General features: G+C 39.7%; 2 protein-coding genes across 3 annotated transcripts; both read right to left on the bottom strand.

Moving 5' to 3' along the window:
• Window positions 1–9,606: 9,606 nt before the first annotated feature.
• On the bottom strand, window positions 9,607–12,060 carry LOC131015673 (uncharacterized). The gene is made up of 6 exons (XM_057944094.1): window positions 11,380–12,060; window positions 10,916–11,166; window positions 10,445–10,820; window positions 10,226–10,357; window positions 9,965–10,140; window positions 9,607–9,881 (listed from the first exon to the last, which is right to left on the bottom strand). Exons 1-6 carry the CDS (start codon window positions 11,923–11,925, stop codon window positions 9,758–9,760), a joined length of 1,605 nt encoding a protein of 534 aa, XP_057800077.1. The 5' UTR covers window positions 11,926–12,060; the 3' UTR covers window positions 9,607–9,757.
• Window positions 12,061–20,247: 8,187 nt separating this feature from the next.
• Window positions 20,248–24,315, bottom strand: LOC131015672 (uncharacterized). Of its 2 annotated transcripts, none has more exons than XM_057944092.1 (6): window positions 23,629–24,315; window positions 23,264–23,322; window positions 21,572–23,036; window positions 21,361–21,485; window positions 21,104–21,260; window positions 20,248–21,036 (listed from the first exon to the last, which is right to left on the bottom strand). In XM_057944092.1, exons 1-6 carry the CDS (start codon window positions 23,777–23,779, stop codon window positions 20,423–20,425), a joined length of 2,571 nt encoding a protein of 856 aa, XP_057800075.1. In that variant the 5' UTR covers window positions 23,780–24,315; the 3' UTR covers window positions 20,248–20,422. The 2 variants fall into 2 exon arrangements, with proteins under 2 accessions (XP_057800075.1, XP_057800076.1); XM_057944093.1 differs by having other exon boundaries at window positions 20,248–21,024; window positions 23,629–24,229.
• Window positions 24,316–24,793: the final 478 nt, after the last annotated feature.

Below are 24,793 nucleotides of genomic sequence, written 5' to 3'. Positions count from 1 at the left end.
AGTCTGTCTGGCTGGTCTGTCTGACTGGTTAGAGCAAGCCCCAATCCAGAACGTGAGAGCGTGGAGGCGTAGAGATCGAGCAAATGAAGATAGTTGAGAACGTGAGTTGGTAGAGTAGCTGAAAGTATGAATGAATCGATTTGTTGACCTAGTTGATGTTTATTTATACTTTGGTAGTCTGACGGCTAGGGTTTTCCTAGCATATCCCCTTAAACCCTAGTCGTTCCGATATTCGTGGGATTGACGTTCATCCTCTCTTTCTGCCTACCTCTTCTAGTCGTTGCCCTTTCCAGGGTTTGAGTCAATGGGCCCTGATGACTTAATGTGTGGGCTGAATTAATTTAGATTAATTCAATTCTTGGATTGGGCCAGACATTTGGGACCGCGAATATTTATTTAAATGGGCTATACGAAATTTGCCCACTACAAAGACGACAAGGGAAAGAGAGTTCAGACTGCACATTCCTCACTGACAACCAAGCATCAAGACACCATGATTCATACTGATGATCCTTCATCACAAGAAAAAAGACCAGTCATCTACCCTGAAACAGACTTATCCTCTCTAATGATGGACCTGATTCTCAAATCAGTCATCGACTCGTCGATAACAAAGAATAGCACAGAAGGAAGGTCTTCTGAAGGAGACAAGAGAAAAGGAGTTCCTGAGGATGATTCAACTGATAAACTCAACCTCAACTCCACAAAAGAAACCTCAATTGAAGGATCTACTGATGAAGGTACAACTGAAGTAGCTACATAAGGCATCAGTCAAGGGGAAACTTCATCAACTGAAGATTCATGACTAACGCCATCAGTCAACGACGACAAAATAACTAAACCTCAGTTCAACCAACTTCTGGAATCAACTTATTTAAATAATCTGTTGACTAGTAAGCCTCTTTGTCATTATAGAAATGTTGACTGAAACATCTTGCCCTTTTTTATGAGAATGTTTTTGATTATCTGCTTTATACTTATATTGTATTTACTTATCTCAATCAAAGTTATCAAGCATTTTACTTTAAGCAGTTAACTCCACGATCTCAATGATCCCGCCCCTTTTTACTAACAAAGCGGAATTCATGACACATGTTGATTTCATATTTGTCCAGATTTAAAAAATCATTGAAACCGCCTTGGAAATGATTTTCCATATCTCTTCAAAAACAGTTCATATTCTGCAAAGGATACACTCAATCCTTTCGTCTCTATCTTCTCATTACTCATAGTAAAATTTATTTTCTTTCTACTTTTTCTTTGATTAACCTTTGAAAACCACATCTTATCATCTGTGAGAGAAAGTTATGAGTCTTGCAGAAAATTCAAAGATTCACTACATCATGACGAAATCATCCAAATCCTTCAATCAAAAATCAGTGTGCTATGAATCATCAATCACTACCGAAGTGTTGTTGAATCTTGACGAGCACGACAAAATTAACAAGATTCTCAGTCGACATGGCTGGCTTAATTTCATACACTCAGTGCCAACTATTCTACTTGGAGATTAGACCATCAAAGAGTTCTATAACTCCATTGTTCTGAATGAAGCCATTGGAGAATACACCGCCAAGATCAACATATTCACGTCTGAGGATTTGTCAACCTCAGAGAAACACTCCATCAATATCTCTCAAGTGGTAAGGGAAATATTTCATCTCCCCTCCAATGGTCCTGCTCCGACATTCTCCGACGAAGAAGCAAACAGACACATGACGAATGCACTGAAAGAAGGAGCTCCATCAGGCTCAAATGTTAAAACCATTATGAGCATGTCACTTCTTCACTTTTACCTCAGACCAATTGCCAAGATAATCAAGAAGTGTTGGTTGGTATTCGTGGGTCACCTGACCACATGTCGAGACCCCACAAGATTCTGTTGATTGCACTGATGCAAGAAGGTCCTTACAATTGGGAACAAACCTATCTTCGAATTTTAGCAGAAGGTAAAGGTAAAATTTATTCCACCAAGAACCTTCGACAAGGAACCAGAGTTTCGTCAATCATTCTACAAAGCACCAAACAAAGACAATGCTTCTGGAAGGACACAATAGAAGTAACTCCCTCCATCTACCTATTTGAAGGTCACAAGAGTTCCACCAAAGCAACTCCCATCGTGATCAGTACTACTCATGTTCCAATTACCGGTGTTCACAGCCGAACATGAAGTTCTATCAGAAAGGCTCCAGTCGGCCTCACAGCTCCAATTGAAATCGACCTTGTCACTCCAATCTCTCCAATCAAAGAATTACCTAAGAAAAATCCAGAGAAGTCACATATTGATTCATCTATTCCATTTGATGGATCATCTCAGCTAGCTTCATAGTCCCTAGAGATCCCATCTCCAAATCAAAAAGATCAAGCTCCTGATCAGTCACCAACCACTCAGGCAGAGGAAGATCCAACAGAGAAATCTCTCCCTCCTCTTGTAGGATATTTTCAGCATTATGTTGAAGCCTTTCATGATAGGGTCAACTTCACCGACCCTGATGCTTCTTCCTCATCAACTGCTACATCGACAGCAGAACTTAGGAACCACTTCCTAAAGCTTGCTCAACATAGTGTGAATATCTCCCTACCCTCAGTCATGGCCGAGAGATATCCAGATGTCTATCAGGATCTTGTCAGATACCTCTTCTATACATTTGTCATGACTGCTCCAAAATCCCAATTTCCAAGGATTGATGAAATCATGACTGCCTTAGAAATGGAATCCCTCGAGGCTGGTGTCTTTGAAAACTTCAATGCCACAAATCTTTGGGATGCCATTCATGATTGGGTGTCTAACTTCAAGCAATTTCTGCTTGCCAGAGGTTTACTCAACATTCCTCTGAACGAAGAAGATCCTACCAACAATGAGGAAATTTCCACAAAGACAAGTCCCTCCAGCAACTGATGGCGTGATAATAGAGCAAATGACTGAAGAAACTCCATCTGCAATGAACTAGTCAACTGATGCAGAGATTCAATTGATGAAAAAGAGACTACAAGATTAGGAAATGGAGTTAACTGATCTCAAGGTCAACTTTGCCTTTCTGAAATCAGCCGTAATGAACCTTCAGCATCAGAGCAGACTTCAAGCAACGAGCGCAACGTCAACCGATTCTCAAGGCCATCAAGAAGAAAGTGAAAAAGAAAAAAGGAAGGAAGAGTCAAACACTGAAAGCAAGAGGTTTGAGGAAGCTGAATCAACTGAAGAGAATCCTGAAGAAAGGTCTACCAAAAGACCACGGTCAGATTAGATAAGGTGGTTTGGTAAACTAATGGGAAAGTAGTGTTTTGTCTTTTGAAGTTGGTATGGTAAGATAGGTAGGAAGAAATGATTGTGCCTCTTTGACAAGCTAGTATTTTCGTGTGTTTCCTATCGCGTTCAAAACAAATTTTCATTTTGAAACTGATGTCGCATCGGTTATTGCCTTTCTTTCGTGAATGAATTGAATTCTCTTTGTCAATTGACAAACTCTCATTGTCTCTATCATGTTCTATGATTGCTTTTGTTATCTTGCTGTTTTAGTCAATGAGAAATGTAAGGTTATTTCTCTGAGGGGGAACTAAACTTGACTGTTCAACTGGAGACGTGGAATCGACTGATTTCAAAGATCATTCGACAAGTGAGTAATTCAATTTATGTTGTATATTAGTTAAATAAGTTATGAACATTTTTTTGAAAATCAATTGTCTAACTGATAAGTTACTCTAAAAATGCTTTAACTGATTGTTGGAAACTGAAACTAAAATATTGTTGTTGGACAAGTCTCTTAAAAGCTGTATTTAAAATTTGTTTTATCTTGTCCCGCCCTTCTCTAGAATCAGTTTCAGTCTTTCCATTCTTGGAGACTATACAAAATGTACTTTATTGCATAAATCTTTTATTTTAAGAAACATTACTGATGAGCATTTAATGTAGATTTCAAATATCATTAAATACACCTTGACGTGCAGTTTTCAAACCGTTGGTGTCTTTTCAAAGCCCTAAAGTAACTGTTCATCTCCCACGTCGCTCCCATCATCATTAGTTTATCTCTCCTCCATACATAACCTTTTTTCTTTCTCTCTCACATGCAATCTAACCCTTCGCTCCACAACAATCAACTGTGAGAATTTCTGCTCTATCTTTTCTTTCAGAATCACAGATACAATGAAATCAGATACAATGGGACCAATTGATTGCAGCAACAAGGAAGTGTGCTACGAACAATCGTTACATGTACCCTCCTTTCAGACAAAACCAAGGTACATGGAGGCCGATGAAATTATGTCAAGGCATCAGTGGCTCACCTTTGTCATTGCAGAAGCCCCTTTCCTACTAACGACACCAATCAAACAGTTCTACCAAAATCTGGAATACAACAACTCTGGTGATCTCGTCACCCTAGTAAATGTTTTCACAACCCTGGACTTCAAGAAGCAAGAAGAAGTCCAAATCAATGTCTCCAAAGCTGTTCGAAAATTGTTCGCCCTACCGAACAATGGTCTTAAGCCCTCCACCATCACTGATAAGGAGGCAAATGAAACTTTGAAGGAGGCAATGCTCAAGGAGAGTACCTCTACTGAAGGGACTCTCAAGATCTCGCTCTGCAAACCAGGCCACGTCTTATTAGCCAAAATCATTCAGAAATGTTGGGTTGGCGCCATAGGATCTCCAAACAAGGCTTCACAGCCACAGAAGAATGTGTTGGCTGCTCTGATGATGCTCGGTCCATTCAATTGGGAGAACGCCTACCTTGACTTGCTCTGCAGAGAGCCTCACAACACAAAGCCAGCAAATATGCTCCGCCAAGGAAACAGAGTAACTCAAATCATCCTTGCGGGCACCAGTCATGTTCAAGTTTCTTGGTCGAAGCAATTGCCAGTAAATGATATCATCCACCTTTTTAAAGTGGCGAAGGGAGGATCCAAAACCTCCAAGCTGACAAAAGTTCTTGTCATTTCTAAACTCCCATCAGTTGAGACTGAACCAAGTGTGTCTCCAACTGAACCCACCTGGCCTTCTTCTACCACCTCTCAAAACCCTACAGACCAACCTTCAGTCACCGCCACCAACGTGCCACGTCGCCCACGCACCACATCCAAAAAGCCTACTTCCAAGCCCTCTTCCAGAACCACTTCCAAACCCAAATCTCAATCCAAGGGCAAAGAAGTTCAACATCCCTCTCCTGTGCCAACTCGCTATGGCACCTCTGATCAACAAAAGGTAGTCGCAGCCTTAAGGTTAGAAGCCAATAGGCATGCTACTCTTCACCTCACTCAGCTAATCCCTGGCTTTGACACCTCCCTAGAAGCATATCAAAATCTTCATAGCCTTCTTTCATTCACTCACCTCAAAACTGCCCCGTGCTCTCAGATCAACGAACTTAATCTCGTTGAGAATGATGACTCTTTTGCCTTTGAGGAGACACGACTGTACAACATTTTCGACTTTCCTAACATGTGGAATGTCATTTATGGATTTGACAAATTTGCCATCGACTACCTTAAGTCGCAAGGCTTCACGAGAAGTCCTTTGACTGATGCAGGGACTTCAACCTCCAAAGCTGCTGAAGACCCCACTGAAGTTGCTCTTCAAGAAACCACCGTTTCTTTTGATCAAGATCAGCAGGCTTCACTGATGACTGAACCAATCAGCTATCCAACTGAAGAGGAGCCGCAACTGATGGACTCTGTCCAAGCTGGAGTCTCCACTGATTCTCCGATGATGGAGAACATGCCATTTAACGTTCCATCAACTTCAGAAGGTCAAGTAGAAGACATAACTGATGACCTTATGCAATCGCCCACACCTCCAGAACTCAATACTGATGCTGCACCAGAAGAGGAAGTCACTCGCATCTACAGACTTCCATATTTTCCAATCTCTTATTCTGATGATGTGCAGGTCATCCCTGTTGATCAAGCATCCTTTGCACCTTCCGAGGATGTTCCTACTGATATGACTTCTGATCCTACTCTTGAGAAGCCAACTGATGCTCCAACTGAACCATCAGCTCAACCAACTGAAGATGCTCCTTCATCCTCAACTCAAGGAGCTTCTTCATCCAAGAAGAAATCCAGGGCACCATATCCCTCCAGAACTGCCCGTGAAACACATTGAGATCACATGCAAGCCTTATCTGATATATGATTCTGACGATGAAACACACGCTCGGATCACAGTTTGGAAATAAAAAGCTCCACGAAGAGTCATCTTCGAGCTTCCTGAAGGAACTGAAGATCCAATTCAGATGTTGTTGGACGTGATCTCTAACCAACAGACTAAAATTGAGCACCTGAAGTATGAGGAAGAGCGCAGAGACATCTACGGAGCCAAGTTCTTAAGAAAGCTGACTAAAGTCGAGTCTACCCTGACTGATGATATGATTGAACACTCGGTTCAGTTAGGCATTCTCAACGATAGGCTACGCCGTCTCAGGGAAGAACACTTCTCACATGTTCGAGAAGTTATATTCATCCAGGCCGCTGTTCCCAAACTTAAAAGCGACCTCAAAGAACTTCAAACAGCGGTGCTGGTTGCAGAACTTAAGATAAAAGAACAGCTCTTTGATGCTCAAAATCATCTCGACAAGCTTCACACTAAATTCATGAAGGAATTCATGACTGAAATCGATGACAAACTTCTCATTGCAGAAGAGCTTCGCCCAGTAAATGTCAGGATTGCTCAACTTGAAGACGAGCTCCATCCTGTTCGTGAATCAACTAACAATGCTCTGATTTAGAAGATGTTCAACGACATCCAGGATCTTCAAGAGATTATTGGCTATCTCCCTGGTGATGATGCCAAAAAGGGGGAAGAGTACTGGGGTCCTGAACTACCTTCCTTTAAACCTACAAAAGTTTTACCTCCTCCTGCTCCCTCTGTATTGAAAGAATACAGAAAAAGATCCAGAGAAGAAGATGTGTCGTCAAGAGTACATGAGCCAAAAGCCAAGAAATCACTAAATCTTGGTGCATCTGCTCCTCATCCTCCTTTTCCCACTTTCAGTCTAAAAGAAAAACAACTGCTGAGACACTACATTCAAGAAAGTCTTCTTGTATCCCATCTGGAGAATTGCGATCGAATTGATAAATGGGTACCTGAAGACATGAACAACTGGTGGGAAAGGTTAAAGGAAATCTACACCAAATGGGTTGTCTTTGCTAACTTAAGCCAGGATCAGAGTTTCAAAGAAAGGCCTGGAGATACTTTCTCAACAACTGGTATGAAAGTGGAATGATCCAAAGGCTACTTGATGCACAAATGAAAGAAAGAATTCAGATGATTTGCTACCCTCTGAAGAAATTCGTGAGCCCTCCAAAAATCAAGAACATGATCAACCGAGAGGCCATCAAGAGGGAAACCAATGCTCTGTGCAAGATCTGGGGTGTTACTGAGAAAAATGACCCTCATGACTACAAAGACATTTGGAGGACAGTCTTTGGCTAGTATCGACAACCGCTTTAGGATGTTATTTCTTTGTATTTTATTTTCTTATGCTTTACTCTGTACCAAAACTGATTTCTCATCAGTTACCTTCTTTGAAATGAAAATACTAATCTTTTGATCTCAACCTGAATACAATGTCTTTTTGTCTAGGCTCTGATTACTAATTTCAATTTTATCTTCGTTCCGTTCTTTAACTGTTCTGTTTTTCCTCTAAGTGGAAGTTTTTAGGATAATCTGTTAAAGGGGAAATTCACCCTGTTTAGTAACTTGCCTTTTGCTTTCAGTCGCTTCTTGTCTTAGCACTGATTGTATGGTTTTGGCATTATCAAAAAGGGAGAAATTGTTGGGAACTTAATAAAATATCCTAGCCCGAGTTTTGATGATACCAAAATCCTTAGGTTTTCTTTGTAATAGACTAGAACCTTTCGAACTCAAGTGTTAGAGTTCTCCTTCTAGTTTGTTTAGTGTTCTGAAGACCGAAACCTGAAGACCGGGGGACTGAAGACTGAAGAACTCAACTGATGTTTGCAATTAAAGGCGAAGTCAAATACGGATGTTTGACTGAACGAGTTTCTCAACTGAAGAATCAGCCATAACTGATTTATCAATGCTGGCTACGTGGATTCAGCTGACTGATACTAAAGTCAAGTATCAGTTGATATTCTTCCTCGGACTGAATCTCCAAAAGTTTAAAGGAAACCACGCACTCCAAGTACAACCGCATTAAATGCAGAGATACAGAGGATCGTTCTTTCTCTGCAGAGCATTCCTTTTTGGTGATTACTTTTCAGAGGCGCCTTACCTCTTGTACCTGAGACGCCATTTCTCACCAAACAAGGAACCTCGAAGATTGAAACCTCAGCCCAAATTCAAATTACTCTCACAACGGATGAATTATTGAAGACCATCTCTGCCAACGGATCTATTCAAGACTTCTCCTATAAATAGAGCTCGAGGATAACTTCAATCTTCACCGATTCAAAAGCACAAGCTGAAGCGCTGCCGAAATTGCAACTCAACCATTCAAAGCCATCAAAGTTTGAGTAGAGCGGAGTTCATACCAGTGTTCTGACTCCAAGAGATCTTAGCCAACGCTAGCAAAGGCATTGTTGTGTCTTAGCGTGCTAAGAGTGAGCGAGAAATCCAACTCAGTGTGTTGGTACTGAAAATTTGATTTTCAGTTGTAAGGTTTGTTGTGCACCTGTAAGCACAAGCCCAGAGTGTTTGTCAGTGTGATCAACTGACCGTGGACGTAGGGATTTGTTCCGAACCACGTAAAAATTCATTTGTCTTTTATCGCTTTCAGTTCTTACTTTCTTATCTGTGCTCAAACCTATTATTAACTGAAACTGATTAATCGCAAAGTGAAACCTTAATCTGACAACATGTTAACTCACAAAGGTTATTTCAAAGTAAAGTGTTATTAGTCTAACTGACCAATCTTCGGATAATCAGTAAGATTCATAACAATCCTCTGTTCTTAAGTCCGACTGAAGTACCTTTTGGATATCAGTCAAAGTTCTGTTGTCTAACTGAAATTGGTCTTAGTGTTGACTTTGGTCAAACTCTGTTAGTATCAATCAATACTGTTTCACTTGACTTCAAAAGGTTTTTGTGTTTTGAAAATAGCCTATAGGTGTATTCTCAACCCCCCCTCCCTCCCACCCATACACCTATCCTGACCTTCCGGGACTAACAACAAGTACAAACACAACAGATGGCATCCACTTAACTACTCCCTCCATCCCACAAATCTTGACATGTTTTCCTCCATCCCACAAATCTTGACATGTTTTCCTTTTTGTGCCGGCCTTTTTGTCAAAATTTGTGAGACAGAAGGAGTACTTTTTAAGTTTTTCATTTTAAGTGTTACTTTTACTTGTACCCTTTTGAATAAAGTTATCACTTGAATAGTTGAATCTCGATTTCTTTTCAGAATTCTACGACCATCCATTAATAAATCAACGAATCATACCTCTCAAAAATAAATCAACGAATCATCAATCAAAGAAATGATGGAGCCACATCCGCCTTTGAATTATTTTCTCTACGAGCCTTTGTTGACCATTCATTTCAAAAAAATATAGACACGACGATTTAATTACACATCCACTTTTAACTTATCAAACTGTCCAACTGCACAACAAATCCACGATGCAGGGAAATTGAACAACATGCGAAAGTGCAAAGAAACACACTAATATACCACAGAACTCAATCACCAACATCTTCATCATCAAAATTCAAAGGTAAAACTGCGTATTACACTTCTAAGTTCTAACACTAGTGAGTTGCAGGTAACAACAAAAAATTGGAAGATTTCGATTTGATCATTCATTCCCATTCAATAGTCGATGGAGGCTTCGAAGTAATGTCCATAAGAACTCGATTTACACCAGCAACTTCGTTGCAAATCTTTGTGGATAGATCAGCAAGAAACTTGTGATCAAAGTCATACCTGGTTGTTGCAATAAAAAAGATTACACACTTTTACACTCCACAACCGATAAGTGAGAAGAAATGATAGATGCAAATACGTACCAATCTGCAGTCATTCCATCATGACTGGTGACGGCTCTCAGCGCAATGGCATAACTATACGTTCTTTGATCTCCTTGCACACCAACAGTTAGTACGGGCAAGAAAACAGCAAAGGCTTGCCATATGGAATCATAAATCCCAGCATCTTTGATTGATTGAATGAAAATCTCATCCGCCTAAGTACATATTACCGGTCAGAAAACAACTGAAAAATGCAAGATCCAGTATTGTGTTGATGTGTGAGACAGAATTATAATATACCTTACGGAGAATGTCCAAATGGTTTCCCAACGTAACGTCACCAGGCACACGAACTGCAAGGCCAGGGCCAGGGAAGGGATGGCGCTTCAAGAAGCCCTCTGGAACCCCCATGATTTTTCCCAGTTCACGAACCTGCCAAGCAATTTGCTCACAACATCAATACAGCAACACAGAAGCACGATACCAAACACAGAAAAAACAATAGCTTGAAACTCATACCTCATCCTTAAACAGAAGTTTAAGAGGCTCGATGAGCTTCAGTTTCATGTTCTTGGGAAGCCCTCCGACGTTATGGTGACTTTTAATTGTGTGAGAGTGAGTCCTTCCACTTCCGGGAGGAGGGCAGGATTCGATCACATCAGGATACAAGGTTCCTTGTACCAAATACACAGGTTCCTTTCCCAATTTCTGCTTCAATTCTTGACCAAAAGAATCAAATATATTAATGAATTCCTCCCCAATGATTTTCCTTTTCTTCTCAGGCTCTGTAACACCTTTTAGCTTGCTGAGAAACTGCTCTGAAGCGTCAATGCAAGTAACAGGTAAATGAAGATCTCTCTCAAATGTCTCCATCACTCTCTCCCTCTCACGCCACCTATAGAAGAATCAAAGAACGAACAAGATAATTAGAATATAAATAAACATAAAACGTATCAAGAGCAACTAACATCACTCATCTTAAATGAGCACCTTAATAATCCATTGTCAACAAAAAGACAATGAAGCCTATCTCCAATAGCCTTATGAACAAGAGTAGCTGCAACAGTCGAGTCCACGCCACCAGACAGCCCACAGATGACAAGATCATCCGGTCCGACTGTACTTTTAATCACCTTGAGCTCCTCGTCAAGAATGTCTTGCATCTTCCAATTAGCACTAATTCCACATATGTCAAACAAGAAATATTTAAGTGTATCCATTCCTTCCGGTGAATGTGTTACCTGCAAAGAATAATTAGTTTTCTTTCTCTTCACAACATCATACTCACAGATAATCAGATTAAAAGTCATTTTAAACCAGCAAATGCCATGATCGAACTAAATAACCTAGTAATAAACATCTGAACCAGCTAATTTCAATTAAAAAAAAAACAAAAATTAATATTATCATATTCCAAACAAAATCGAACAAATAGATGAAATAGGGGAAAATACCTCAGGATGATACTGCAATCCATAAAAACCCCTAGCTCGATTCTCAATGGCGGCAACGGCCCCCTGGTGGCTCCTTGCGACCACTTCAAACCCCTCCGGCAGCCTGACGGCCTCGTCGCCATGGCTCATCCACACGCTCTGCTTATCCCCAACCTTCTTATTCCCAAACAATCCCTCGACCTTCTCCACCTCAATCCCCATCCTTCCATACTCGTGCTTCCCGGCGACCTTGACCTCACCCCCCAATTGCTGCACGATCAGCTGCAGCCCGTAGCATATGCCTAGAACGGCGACATTTTTTGACTCCACGTACTCGATGAACTCGGGCGCGAAGCACGGCGCGTCAGGCGCATGGACGCTGTGGGGGCCCCCAGAGAGGATGATTGCACTCGGGTTCAAATCGGCGATGGATTTCAAAGAGGACGTGCCGTTGATGCAGAGGGAGAAAACGTTGAGGGCGCGGATTCGGCGAGTGATGAGATGCGTGTACTGGGAGCCGAAGTCGAGGATTAGGACGAGGTTTGATTTCACGGCTTGAGCGTCCATTGATGATGGCTGAAGGTTTTGGGGAATTTGCAGAGGATGTGTATGAGTGGGGTTTAGCGAGAGTGGAGGCTAGGGTTTTTCTCAAGGGTTTTCTATATGTGGCGGGAATGAATGCCTAGGTGTAGATACTTGAACACTATAAAAAGATCCTCTACTATTTCCAAAAGATATAATTAAATGATTTTTTTTTACCCCTCAAATAAAATATGATATTTTTGTTTTTCGCTTTATAGAATCATCTTTTCTAACTTTCCTTGTTTTCAAAATTAAATTACTTTCCCTATATTAAATGTAAAATTAGGCAATCAGATTACTTTAATTTAATGCAAAGTAAATTTATCAAGAAAAACTTTTTTAAGGAGAGCAAAGTGTTATTTGTTTATTCTCAAAGTCGTGCTTCTTTTAATTGGAGGAAACGCGTTGCTGCGGAAGGATTGATGTGCAAAGTTCAGAAACACGGAGGGACGTATCTGCAATACTTATTAGTTGCTGGGTTTTAATCTTGTCCGTTGGTTTTGATGAACGGCTCTGATCAGATCAGACTGAAGTTAGTTATAACTAACTTCATCGTCTTCATTCAGCAGAGGTCGAATCGGAGTTGCAGAATCTTGAGCGCAGCTGAGAGTTTTCTTTCTGTTTTGGGGTGTGTGATTTCTGTACGGGTTGTAGTCTAGATCTCTGGGTTCTCTCTTCAAAGTTTGTGAGAGGTTTTATTGAGTGTTGATTACTTTGGTGTACTGAAATTTCTCCATTGATAGTGAATAAAGTCGAGCTCGATTTCTTGGCCCGTGGATGTAGGGATTTATCCAGAACCACGTAAACTGCTGTGTTCTTGCGGTTTTATTTGAGTTCTTAGTTGATTGCACAACAAGTGGCGCCGTCTGTGGGAATTTTTCCCACGATTGGAGGTTCAATTTCAGGGTTTGAAGGTGTTTAAAGCTATGGGATCAACTAAGCTGGAAACTGAGAAGTTCACAGGGAAGAATGATTTTGGACTTTGGAGAATCAAGATGAAAGCTCTCTTGACTCAACAAGGGCTTGCATCAGCACTCAAGGATGGAGATTCTGGATCCTCATCTATTTCTCTTGATACAGATGACAAGAAACCAGATGCAAAGGCTGCAGAAGCTGCTCTCAAAAGAATTGAGATCCAAGAAAAGGCACATAGTCTTACCATCCTGTGTCTTGGTGATAAGGTCTTAAGGGAGGTGTCAAAGGAGCCATCAGCTGCAGCAGTATGGGCAAAATTGGAGTCACTATATATGGCAAAATCCCTTGCTAATCGACTGTACATGAAGCTAGGGGTGGGAATCGGGTCGGGTTCGGGTACCCTACCCGAAAAAATCGGGTACCCGAACCTGAAAATCGACCAAAACACCTACCCGATCCCGAACCCGATTTTGAAATCGGGTACCCTAATACCCGATTCGGGTACCCGAATCGGGTATTCGGGTACCCTAAATTACCCGACCAAGATGAATATGAAATACGCTGCCAGAAATTGGAAAATTCACTCCACTGTCAAAATTCAAAAAAACGTAAATCCCTAAATCGGAAATGAATCTATGAATTCATATAATACAGAGACTTCATCTACATCATAAATGGAGAAACATTTACCAAAAATTCTGTAAATCGAAATCTGTATGAAAAAAAAAAAAAAGACGAAGAAGAAGCTCGGCTGTCGACGGTCGTCGGAGCTCGGAGGCGGCACAGCTGCTGTGGGGCGACAAGCTCGGCGGCGGAACGAGGGCTCGACTGTGCGAGGGTCGCGGTGGGACTGGCGGTTTGTGAACGACGGCGACGGCGGGCGGGCGAGGGGCTACCGCTGGGTCGCCGGAGACGGGAACGACTTCTGGAGTGGGGTCGCCGCTGGGATTGGAATTGGAATTTGGGATTGAAATTTGGGGTCGCCGCTGGGATTCCAATTCCAAATGGAAATGGGAACTTGTCAACTTGGGAAATGGGAACATTGGGAAGGGCCGAACCGCCGAAGGGAACATGAGTACAGCTGTTTCATAAGTATTAAATATAATTAAATATATTAAAATATATTAAATAAATTATTCGGGTATTTCGGGTATACCCGATACCCGATTTTCTAACACCCTAAATACCCGATCCCGACCCCGAACCCGAATTTTTCGGGTATAGGGTACCCGATACCCGATTTTTTGGGTCGGGTAATCGGGTACCCGATACCCGAGCCCGAACTTCCCAGCCCTACATGAAGCAGAGACTTTATTCCTTCAAGGTGGTGGAGGATAAGTCAATTGAAGATCAATTGGAGCACTTCAACAAAATCATTGATGATTTGGAAAATGTTGAAGTGAAAGTCAGTGATGAGGATCAAGCCATAATATTGCTGAATGCTCTACCAAAGTCCTTTGATCATTTAAAGGATGCTATGCTGTATGGAAGAGAGAAGGACATTTTTGTAGAAGAAGTCCAGTCAGCTCTGAAGGCCAAAGAGCTACAGAAGGCCTCTACATCTAAACAAGAAAATGTAGGGGAAGGACTGACTGCAAAACAAAAGAAACCCTGGCAAGATTCTCAAAAGCAGAAGAACAAGAAAGCCAAGAAAGATGCCAAGAAACCATGGCAGAAAGATGATAAGAAATCTGAGGATGATGATGCACAAAAATGCTATCATTGTAAGAAAAGTGGTCATTGGAAGAGGGACTGCCCAGCATGGAAGAAGAAGCATGCTCAAGGACAAGCAAAACCTCAAACTAAAGAAGCTTCTGAACAGTGTGATGTTGCAGAGGCCTTGAATGTGGTGGAGCAGTCCATTGAAGAAAAATGGGTACTAGATTCAGGTTTTTCCTTTCATATGTGCCCTCATGAATCTTGGTTTGATGAACTGGAACACCAAGAAGGAGGAACTGTACTGTTAGGCAATGATCAAGCCTGTGCAGTAAAGGGAGTTGGCAGTATAAAACTCAAATTACATGATGGCTCCCTAAGATTGCTGCAAGAAGTCAGATATATCCCATCTCTCAGGAGAAACCTCATTTCTCTTGGATCACTTGAGAAGAAGGGCTATGAGTAGAAGTCATCAAAGGCTGGAATGGAAATCATAAAGAATTCTTCAGTAGTAATGAAAGGTGTCAGAAGCAATGGTCTATATTACCTTCTTGCTGATACTGTGGCTGGAGAAGCAGGGAGTATCAAAGAAGATAAGACAGCTCTCTGGCATAAAAGACTCGGGCATATTGGTGAAAGGGGTATCAATGAGCTGATGAAGAAATCTCTGATCAGTGGTTCAAGCTCAGCCAAACTGAAAGTCTGTGAGCAGTGCATTCTTGGAAAAAGCAAAAAGCTGCCCTATCAAACTGGTAAACATCTATCTACAGCTCCTTTAGATTATGTTTATTCAGATTTATGGGGACCTTCTAGAACTGAAAGTTTGGGAAAAGGCAGATACTTCATGTCAATAATGGATGATTTTTCTAGAAAGCTTTGGATTTATATCTTAAAGGATAAAACAGAAGCTCTAGAGAAGTTTAAGATCTGGTGTAATGAAGTTGAAAATGAGAAAGGTACTAAACTAAAATGCCTAAGAACTGATAATGGATTGGAGTTTGTATCATCTGAGTTTAATAGTTTCTGTGCTAGTAAAGGAATTAAAAGGCATAGGACAGTACCTGGGAATCCTCAACAAAATGGAGTAATTGAGAGAATGAATAGATCAATATTGGAGAAAGTAAGATGCATGCTGTTAGAATCTGGTTTACCTAAAAAGTTTTGGGCAGAGGCAGTGGTTACAGCTAGTCACTTAATAAACTGTTCTCCTTCATCTGCAATAGAGTTTAAAATTCCAGATGAAGTTTGGTATAAAAGGGCTCCTAGTTATTCTGCCTTAAGGGTGTTTGGATGCAGAGCCTATGCTCATATTAAACAAGATAAACTAGAACCCAGGGCTCTAAAGTGTATTTTGTTGGGATATCCTCAAGGAGTGAAGGGATACAAACTCTGGTGTACTGAGGATACAAACAATAAGGTGATCATCAGTAGAGATGTTACTTTTGATGAAACCAACATGCCATATCTTGACAGTCAGGTTTCAAAGAAAGGAAAAGAGATAGATACTGTTCAGGTGGAGCAACCTACAGATGTATGGGAAGATCAGTTTGCAGAAGATGCTTTAATTGAGCAAGAAACTGATGAACATGTTAGTTCAGAGAGCCCTTTAAGAGACTATATGCTAGCAAGAGACAGAGAAAGGAGAACTATAAATCCACCTGCAAGATATGCTCATGCAGAGATGGTTTATTATGCTCTCAGTGTAGCTGAGGAGCTTGAATATCAAGAACCTAAGAACTATACTGAGGCTATGAAGAGTCCAGAAAGAGACAAGTGGTTGCTAGCTATGAAGGAAGAAATGGAATCACTGGAAACAAATGGAACATGGATTTTAGTAACTAAGCCAACTGGCAGGAAATTAGTTACTTGTAAATGGATTTATAAAAGGAAGGTTGAGTGTTTTGAAAAGGAGCAGGTGAGGTACAAGGCAAGACTTGTAGCCAGAGGATTCACTCAAAAGGAAGGAATTGACTACACTGAGGTGTTCTCACCTGTTGTGAAACACACTTCCATTCGAGTTATGTTAGCTATCACTGCTTATTTTGATCTGGAGTTGGAACAGATGGATGTAAAAACAGCCTTCTTGCATGGAGAATTGGAAGAGAAGATTCTCATGAGTCAACCTGAAGGTTTTGTTCAGCCAAATAAAGAAGGAAAGGTTTGTTTACTTCAGAAGTCATTGTATGGGTTAAAGCAAAGTCCTAGACAATGACATCTAAAGTTTGATGAGCATATGGAAAGGATAGGATTTGTTAAATCTGAATATGACAATTGTGTCTATGTGAAAAGAAATGATGGAGTTTCAGTAGTATATCTTTTGTTATATGTTGATGATATGCTTATTGCTAGAAAGGATAAATCTGAAATTAATAAGGTCAAGTCTGATCTTAGTAAATGCTTTGACATGAAAGATTTGGGTGCAGCTAAGAGGATCCTTGGAATGGATATAAGGAGAAACAGAGCTGCTGGGGTTATTTGGCTTGGACATGAAGATTATATTCATAAGGTTTTAAGGAAGTTCAACTTACATGAAGCTAAGGTTTTGTCTGTTCCTTTAGCTCAGAATGATAAGTTATCTGATAAACAATGTCCTCAAAGTCTGAATGAGCAGAGAGATATGATGGATGTTCCATATTCAAACTTAGTTGGGAGCTTGATGTACACAATGGTGTGTACTCGGCCTGATATAGCACATGCTATTAGTGTTACTAGTAGATATATGTCAAAGCCTGGAAGAGATCACTGGGAAGCACTTAAGAAGGTGTTAAGGTATCTCAAGGGCAGTGCAAATAGAGGAATTTTATTTCAAAGGAGTTCAGGAAGTTCAGATTCTTGTTTGGAAGGTTTTTGTGACTCTGATTATGCAGCAAATTTAGATAATAGAAGATCTCAGTCTGGGTATGTATTCACTCTATTTGGTTCAGCTATAAGCTGGAAGTCCTCTCTTCAACATGTTGTAGCACTCTCTACAACAGAAGCTGAGTACATGGCCATTACTGAGGCAGTTAAGGAGGCTATTTGGCTTAAAGGTTTGTTGTCAGATTTTGATATAAATCAAGATTGTGTAGATATTAAATGTGATAGTCAGAGTGCTCTTTGTTTGGTGAAACACCAGACATTCCATGAAAGATCCAAACATATTGATGTCAGGTTGCACTTTGTGAGGGATATCATTGAAAAGGGAGTTGTTCGAATGAAGAAAGTGTCTACAGATAACAATGCTGCTGATATGTTAACTAAGGCCATTTCTGTCTCTAAGTTTGTTTACTGTATGAGTCTTATCAAGTTGGTTTCACAAGCTTGATGGTTGTTTTGGGAAATTTCGTAGTTATCTGTGTTTGTGATGGTGTTGGTGATCAAAGTTTGCTTTCGGAGGTATGTCTTTGAGCTTGGTTTTTTCATTGGTGTAGATTGAAGGCTTTGAGAATAAGGTGGAGAATTGTTATTTGTCTATTCTCAAAGTCGTGCTTCTTTTAATTGGAGGAAACGCGTTGCTGCGGAAGGATTGATGTGCAAAGTTCAGAAACACGGAGGGACTTATCTGCAATACTTATTAGTTGCTGGGTTTTAATCTTGTCCGTTGGTTTTGATGAACGGCTCTGATCAGATCAGACTGAAGTTAGTTATAACTAACTTCATCGTCTTCATTCAGCAGAGGTCGAATCGGAGTTGCAGAATCTTGAGCGCAGCTGAGAGTTTTCTTTCTGTTTTGGGGTGTGTGATTTCTGTACGGGTTGTAGTCTAGATCTCTGGGTTCTCTCTTCAAAGTTTGTGAGAGGTTTTATTGAGTGTTGATTACTTTGGTGTACTGAAATTTCTCCATTGATAGTGAATAAAGTCGAACTCGATTTCTTGGCTCGTGGATGTAGGGATTTATCCCGAACCACATAAACTGCTGTGTTCTTGCGTTTTTGTTTGAGTTCTTAGTTGATTGCACAACACAAAGGATCCGTTAAAATATGAAGAAGAACAAGAATATCCTATGATAAAACGAATTTTTGATTTACTTTTATGTATTGTCAGTTGAAAAGTAATCCACAGCTTTATGTTTTTGAACATGATCTCTTTTCTTTTCTTTGATAATATACCTTCCAAATTTCAATGCGCTCGTCAACAGTTCTCTTTATGAATTGACTGAAAGTCTCGAGGCAGAATAAAATACTATACACTATACCTTAATACTTTGACCCGTAGGAGAGTTTACGGTTGATTCCACAAATTAATCAATCCTAATCCTAACACGAAATATCTAAAATTGCATTATTGAGTTTTTAACTAAATCATAAGATTATAATTGCAAAAAAGAACTAAATCATAAGATTAAAAAAAAAGTAGAAATTACTAGAAACATGAGCCGAACCTAAGCGAGACGTGCAAAACGGCAGAAGTAAGAAATTTAAATAATAGGAGTATGAGTTGATCTTCTATACACTCAAATCAAATAATTAAAAATAGGCGGGCTGGGCGCAGGCTAGACAGATTGAGCGCGATCTTAAAAAGTTTTATTGTTATATTAAAAATTAATAATCAATCTAAAGAAATGTGATGTTTCGAAACATTACCTTTGTTAATATCAATAATTATTTTTTCTTATAATAATATTTTTTAAAAATAATGATTATTTTATCAAATAGTTAAAAATACAAGTTTTCATGAGTAAAATAATTTTCTTCGTATTAATAATTATATTTTTTATTTTTATTTTTTCTACGTTATTTCAAAGTAATTATTGTTATGATGAAAAGTAAAATCAATATGAACAAATGTAATGTTATTGAAATATTATATTTTTTCCTATCAATAATTACTTTTTCTTAAGACAATCATTATTTGACCAAATAGCGAAAAATACAAGTTCTTGCGAGTAAAAATAACATTATTATTTTTTATATATATAATAATGGTTATTTTTTCTTGTGGTAATAATTACTTGACCAAATAACTAAAATTACAAGTTCTCATGAATGAAAATAACAATTATCATGAACAAATGTAATAATTTTGAAATATTACATTTCTTCATATAAATAATTACTTTTTTTCTTACAACAATAATTACTTGATCAAATTGCGAAAAGTACAAATTTTCATTAATTAAAATAACTATTATCATAAATAAATACTTCATCCGTCCCATTACAAATGTCTCATTTCTTTTGTGTACGGAGATTAAGAAATGTGTAGAAAGTAGATAAAGTGAATTGGTGGAAATTGTTTAAATATTAAGTATAGAGAGATAATATATTACCAAAAAAGAAATGAGATTTGTAATGGAACATCTCATTATGGATAATATGAAACATTTGTAATGAGACGAAGGGAGTATAATTTTATAAAACATTACATCTCTTAAAATAAATAATTACTTTGGCACTTTGCTACTACACAAATTTGAACAGAGAAGGGAAAAAAGAATGAAGAATTAAATCAAGGCTATGTGTCAATTTTCGGTTGCCACCGTATCAATTCCGGCTGCCACGGTGTCAATTCCGACGCCGACGTTGGAAAAAACTGATCACCGGACAAATTCGAGACAAAAACGAAAGGTTATATATTTAAAAATAGAAAAATAAAATTAAGTGCAAAACCAATTTCGTGTATATGTTATGGATTTACAGGCAATTACCCCCAAACTTTTGCATGCTATTACGATGAATCTATGATTGTGTTTCTATATTGGAATATATTTATTTCTTTTCATAACAAAACATTTATGTGATCATGTGCAAATTTAGATAAGAATAAAATCCTCAAATATTTATTTTTTCTGGTTCCACTACTATAGAATAGATCCCCCATATATCTGTATATTCCTATTAAGTATTAACCAAGCTAAAACCATCCCTCTTCCACTACCTATCAAGATTGGTAAAACAAAGAATTCACTATAACATGCTGGTTCACAGTCAACTTAAAAGCAGAAACTATGAAGAAATCGGAGTTGTGATGCATGAAGCTCAAGTAGTGTATCAAGTAAGGATTCCTCCAAGACAGCTTCTGAAACTTGAAAGACAACATGTTCTGTATCAACTCGAACATCAAGCCAGGATCCACATTTGGCATCTTTCGAGACGAGCTCGTCCAAACTCCTTCTCTCGGTGGTGGGGAGTAGAAAATAGTCAGCCTCTGCTAGTATCTCATCGAGCACTACTTCAGCCAGTGGCGCGGACCTGGTTGTTTTGGGCGTGGCAGAAGCTAGCCAAGGAGGAGAGCAGAAGTGGCATTTGTATATCTGTAGCAGCACTTCGTTTATATGGTCGAATAGAAGCTTAGGGTCGTAGTAGCAATCGAGGGGTGGAAGCTCAACTTCATCGAATAAGGATTCATGAAGCAGCTCTTGGGGTGGGGATCTGATTTCTGAGAGGTGATCCCAATCTAAGGAGGAAGCTTCCATCACGGAGTGGACGTATTGGCAGAGCTCTTCGTCCCTGCTGGAAGGTGCGCTGGGCGGAGGGGATGACTCGAATGAGCAGTCTTCAAAGTCAAGGCGACGTGGTTGCAGTTGCTTCCTACCTGAGAATTGACCTGAAATCTAGCTAGTTAAAAAGATGCAGAGAAGGTAGTTATGAGTGGTCTTGAGTCTTGAGCTCACCAGTTTGAAGTGTGATTGTTGGTGGACTGTTGGCGTCTTCTACGAAGAATGGCTCAAGGACGGAAACTGGGCTTTGATGCTCTTCTTGATTGTTTGAACAAGTGGATGGGAAATCATGCAGTGTAGATGTAACAGCCTCATTTTCTGCTACTGAAGCCTGCAAAGTTGCAAACATTTTAGAAATAAATGTTACATTTTGACACCTAAAGGGAAAGGAAGAGAGAAAAGAAGAGAGGGATCATTGCAGAATGCATTACAATACAATCCCATTTCTGTGTTTCGACTGCCTCTAAAGGCTTGGTGGTTGTTTCACTCAGCACTTGTCCTGAAACATGTGATTCAGTTTGTAGGAACCTCTCCATTTCTGCACTCTTTGATTCATCTGTAAAAGCAAGCAAAAAGAATTAGCAAAAGAGCAGATTGATAGAAGCCTAGGATGATTATGTCAGAAACAGGACAATTCCCTACCATCATTTCTCATTTTTTCTGCAGTAGAAATATCATTTCTTTGAATCAGAGAATATGCCTTTGCATCAACTGTCTGCAACGATGCAACTTCCGTGTCGGATCTCAGCTCGTTTCGTGCATGAGAAGCACTTTCAAAGGCTCTGGGCGAGGTGCTGTACGGGCTAAATCTCATCTCTGCAGAGCCGGGGCAATATAGGCTGTCCCTTCTCGGGCTGAAGGGCCAGAAGTCGTGCTCGGGTGAGGAAAGGATCCGCTCCAGGGTCCTCGGGTGTTTTTTACTCATCACCGCCTCCACAGAGTTCACATTATTCAATCTCTTGGAGAGGTGCCTCTTTGCCTCCAAAACTACATCACATTCCTCTTTGTTAGAAGATCTAGCGCTTGACAAGTATGATTTCCTGCGAGTGGTATCAGCCACACGAGCAATGTCAGAACCCCTGCTGGATTTTAGCTCTTTTTTCCTCAACACCTCTCCTTCCTTGTCAGCATTGGATGAAGAATTGCAGCTTGGTTCCTTTTTGGTGACTCCAAATCTATGTTTCAGTTTCTTCTTGATCTCTCTGAAAGAGAAGGATGCAGTTTTCTCTTCGGATACTCTTCTGTTCGATTTGTGAGGAAGCTGCAACGACGAGCAGCTGCAGGTCAAGTTCCCCGAATGCTTTCCAATTTGGGGAGCTGGCTTCAGTATCACTATCTTATCTGAAGGCTGGGCTGTGAAATTTGTTCTTGAGGAGTACTTGAGCTGATATTCGATCTTCTGCCATAGATTATTGTTCGAGTTTGCCTCATCCATTGCCTCATATTCTGATACATTGCCACTTAGTACTGACTTGATTGTATCTTTCTCAGCTATCCTCTTCGACCGCCTTGCTAGCAACGAGTCGGGATCTGGCAGGAGCTCCATAAATAGGTCCCTTTTCGAGCTCAGCACTTCCAGTGCGTTGGAGAAAGATTTGGACTCAGAGCTCCTCCCTTCTCCCAGAACGAACCTTCTGTTGATATACGTTTGATCAAGAAAAGCCTTGGCCCTCATCTGAACATGCTGAATGTTTATTTCATCAACCTCATCATACTTTCCAAGAAATCTACTTCTTTGTAAGTATTCAGAGAGCTTAATCTCTTGCTGATGATTCTGAGAATAGACGGCCCCTAAAATCGCAGCAAGAGTGAGCTTGTTCAGAGATTTCTCAGCTGAAGTTGAAGGCAGCTCATTCATCAACCTAGCTGCATTACTCGAACAACAGGGAGAAGACGACTGATAGACGCCTTGGCTGCTTTTCCTCGTTTTCCTGTGACTTTTTGTCACTTGATCAACAAGTTCACCATCCATTTTAGCATGTTGCTGCCTCTTAACTACGTCTCGTTTCCTTGTGTGCTGCTCAACGGGCATTTCGCCTCCAATGCAGCCCCTCGCACCTCTGCCTTTACCTTCAACTCCAACACTACTTCTCAGACCTGCCCCATTCTGAAGCAAAACAAATGGTAAACTAGTTCAATATCCTTTTCTTCAAATACTAGAGCAGAGTGATGCATTTTGGATAGAAAAAATTGGAAAATATTAATTACTTGTATATGTGATTCCTCACAAAGAAAGATTAACACAGCACAGTGGAGTAAATCTGTTTCTTTTCACTTGTAATAAACACTTGCAAGAATTCTTTTTTTTTCAAGAAAACTAAACTGAAAGCTTACATGAATCTTTCGACATTCTTCATCGAAGCAGGCAATCGCGTCAAGTGGTCTCGGGTAATCTGTTGCAATAAGATTCAAAGTGTGTAACCAAATCATTGACAGTACAAGGAGGCATGATGTTATAAGATTTCCCCAATCTTTCCTGTAATAGCTACTTGCATTCAGACAAGGACCATACAATATATCAGCATTTATGCCATAAATTCCCCAATCATCTACGGCCACTGCCAGTTTATCTCTATATTCATAAATACCATCACCTAACAATTTGACTCATAAACAAACCTACCCATCAACAATCTCATAACTTCTTCTGGTGTTGAAACAGAATGCATAATACTTATATAGTATGTATGTATATATACCGATGATGTTTCTGTTGGCTGCTCTCCCATTGGAGATCACCTTATGACTGGGACGACCTTGACATGATTCGAGGATGCTCAGCAATCCCCACATGCAGTTCACTTCATTTTTCTCATCAACTTCTTGAATTCTTGATGATCTTCTTGCCATGATTGATTCAGACACTCGTAAATAAGTTTTACTACATGAAAATCAGAAACTGCAAAGAGAGAAAAACCACAAGAGATGAGTGGGGATATTCTTCAAACAACTCACTCAAAACTGCCCTTTTCTCAACATCTTCCCCATTTTCATGAACTTGTTTTCAAACATGTCATGGGAGACCTAATAAGCTATAAAAAAAATTCATAAAAAAAATAATATTCTTCAACAATTCCCTAACAATCATGCATATCTTTCAGCAGAAAAAGGGGTGTTGGGGTAGGAATACAAGGCATCAGGAACTAACTATTCCTATCAACACAGCTCTTGAAAATGAAGAGATAGTGGGGGAAGGAAAATGCCACCAAAAGGGCATCATTTGTTTGTTTGTATGTATGCATTTGTACTGATGCAAGTAGCATTAGTTTATGTCTTGGTATGACATTGACTGCAATTTATGGCCAAAATAGGCAACACCATGTATTTATTTCCTCCAAATCTTTCAACTCAAGGAAGATCTTAAAATAAATTAACCCATCTCATTTATTTTTTGTTTGGTCAAGAAATGGCCTTATTTTAATCTACTGCAATGTAACACGCATGTACATGGGGACAAGGTGCTGTCATATCCTACTAGTTTTTGTGTTTATATATATATTTTGGTTTCATATTTTAATTGAATTTAAATAAACATTTGTCCTTTTGTAATGTCATTTTTAATTGAATATAAATGAATATGTGTCCTTTTTAATTGAACAGTTCCTTTAGGTCTCTGGTACAGTTGTTTGCTCTCTAGGCGCACTTTGATTAAAATAATTGTTGAACAAATCAGGGATTATTATTGTGTACGTTAACGTTAGTAGACTTTTTTGATTCCATCTTCTTTAAACCTCACCAACCTCACAGTCTGCCCTTCAAACTTCGAAGCAATTTAATTTTTGTGGAAATACTTTAAACTACTCCCTTTTTAAACTATTCCCCCTTGCCACTTATTTAGGAATACTTTCCTTTTTAATTTATCAC

This window comes from Salvia miltiorrhiza, chromosome 3 (genome assembly GCF_028751815.1).
Source record: "Salvia miltiorrhiza cultivar Shanhuang (shh) chromosome 3, IMPLAD_Smil_shh, whole genome shotgun sequence".
In the NCBI taxonomy this organism is placed as follows: domain Eukaryota; kingdom Viridiplantae; phylum Streptophyta; class Magnoliopsida; order Lamiales; family Lamiaceae; genus Salvia; species Salvia miltiorrhiza.
The sequence above is the reverse complement of the archived record's forward strand: the minus strand, read 5'-3'. Positions and strand labels throughout refer to the sequence as shown.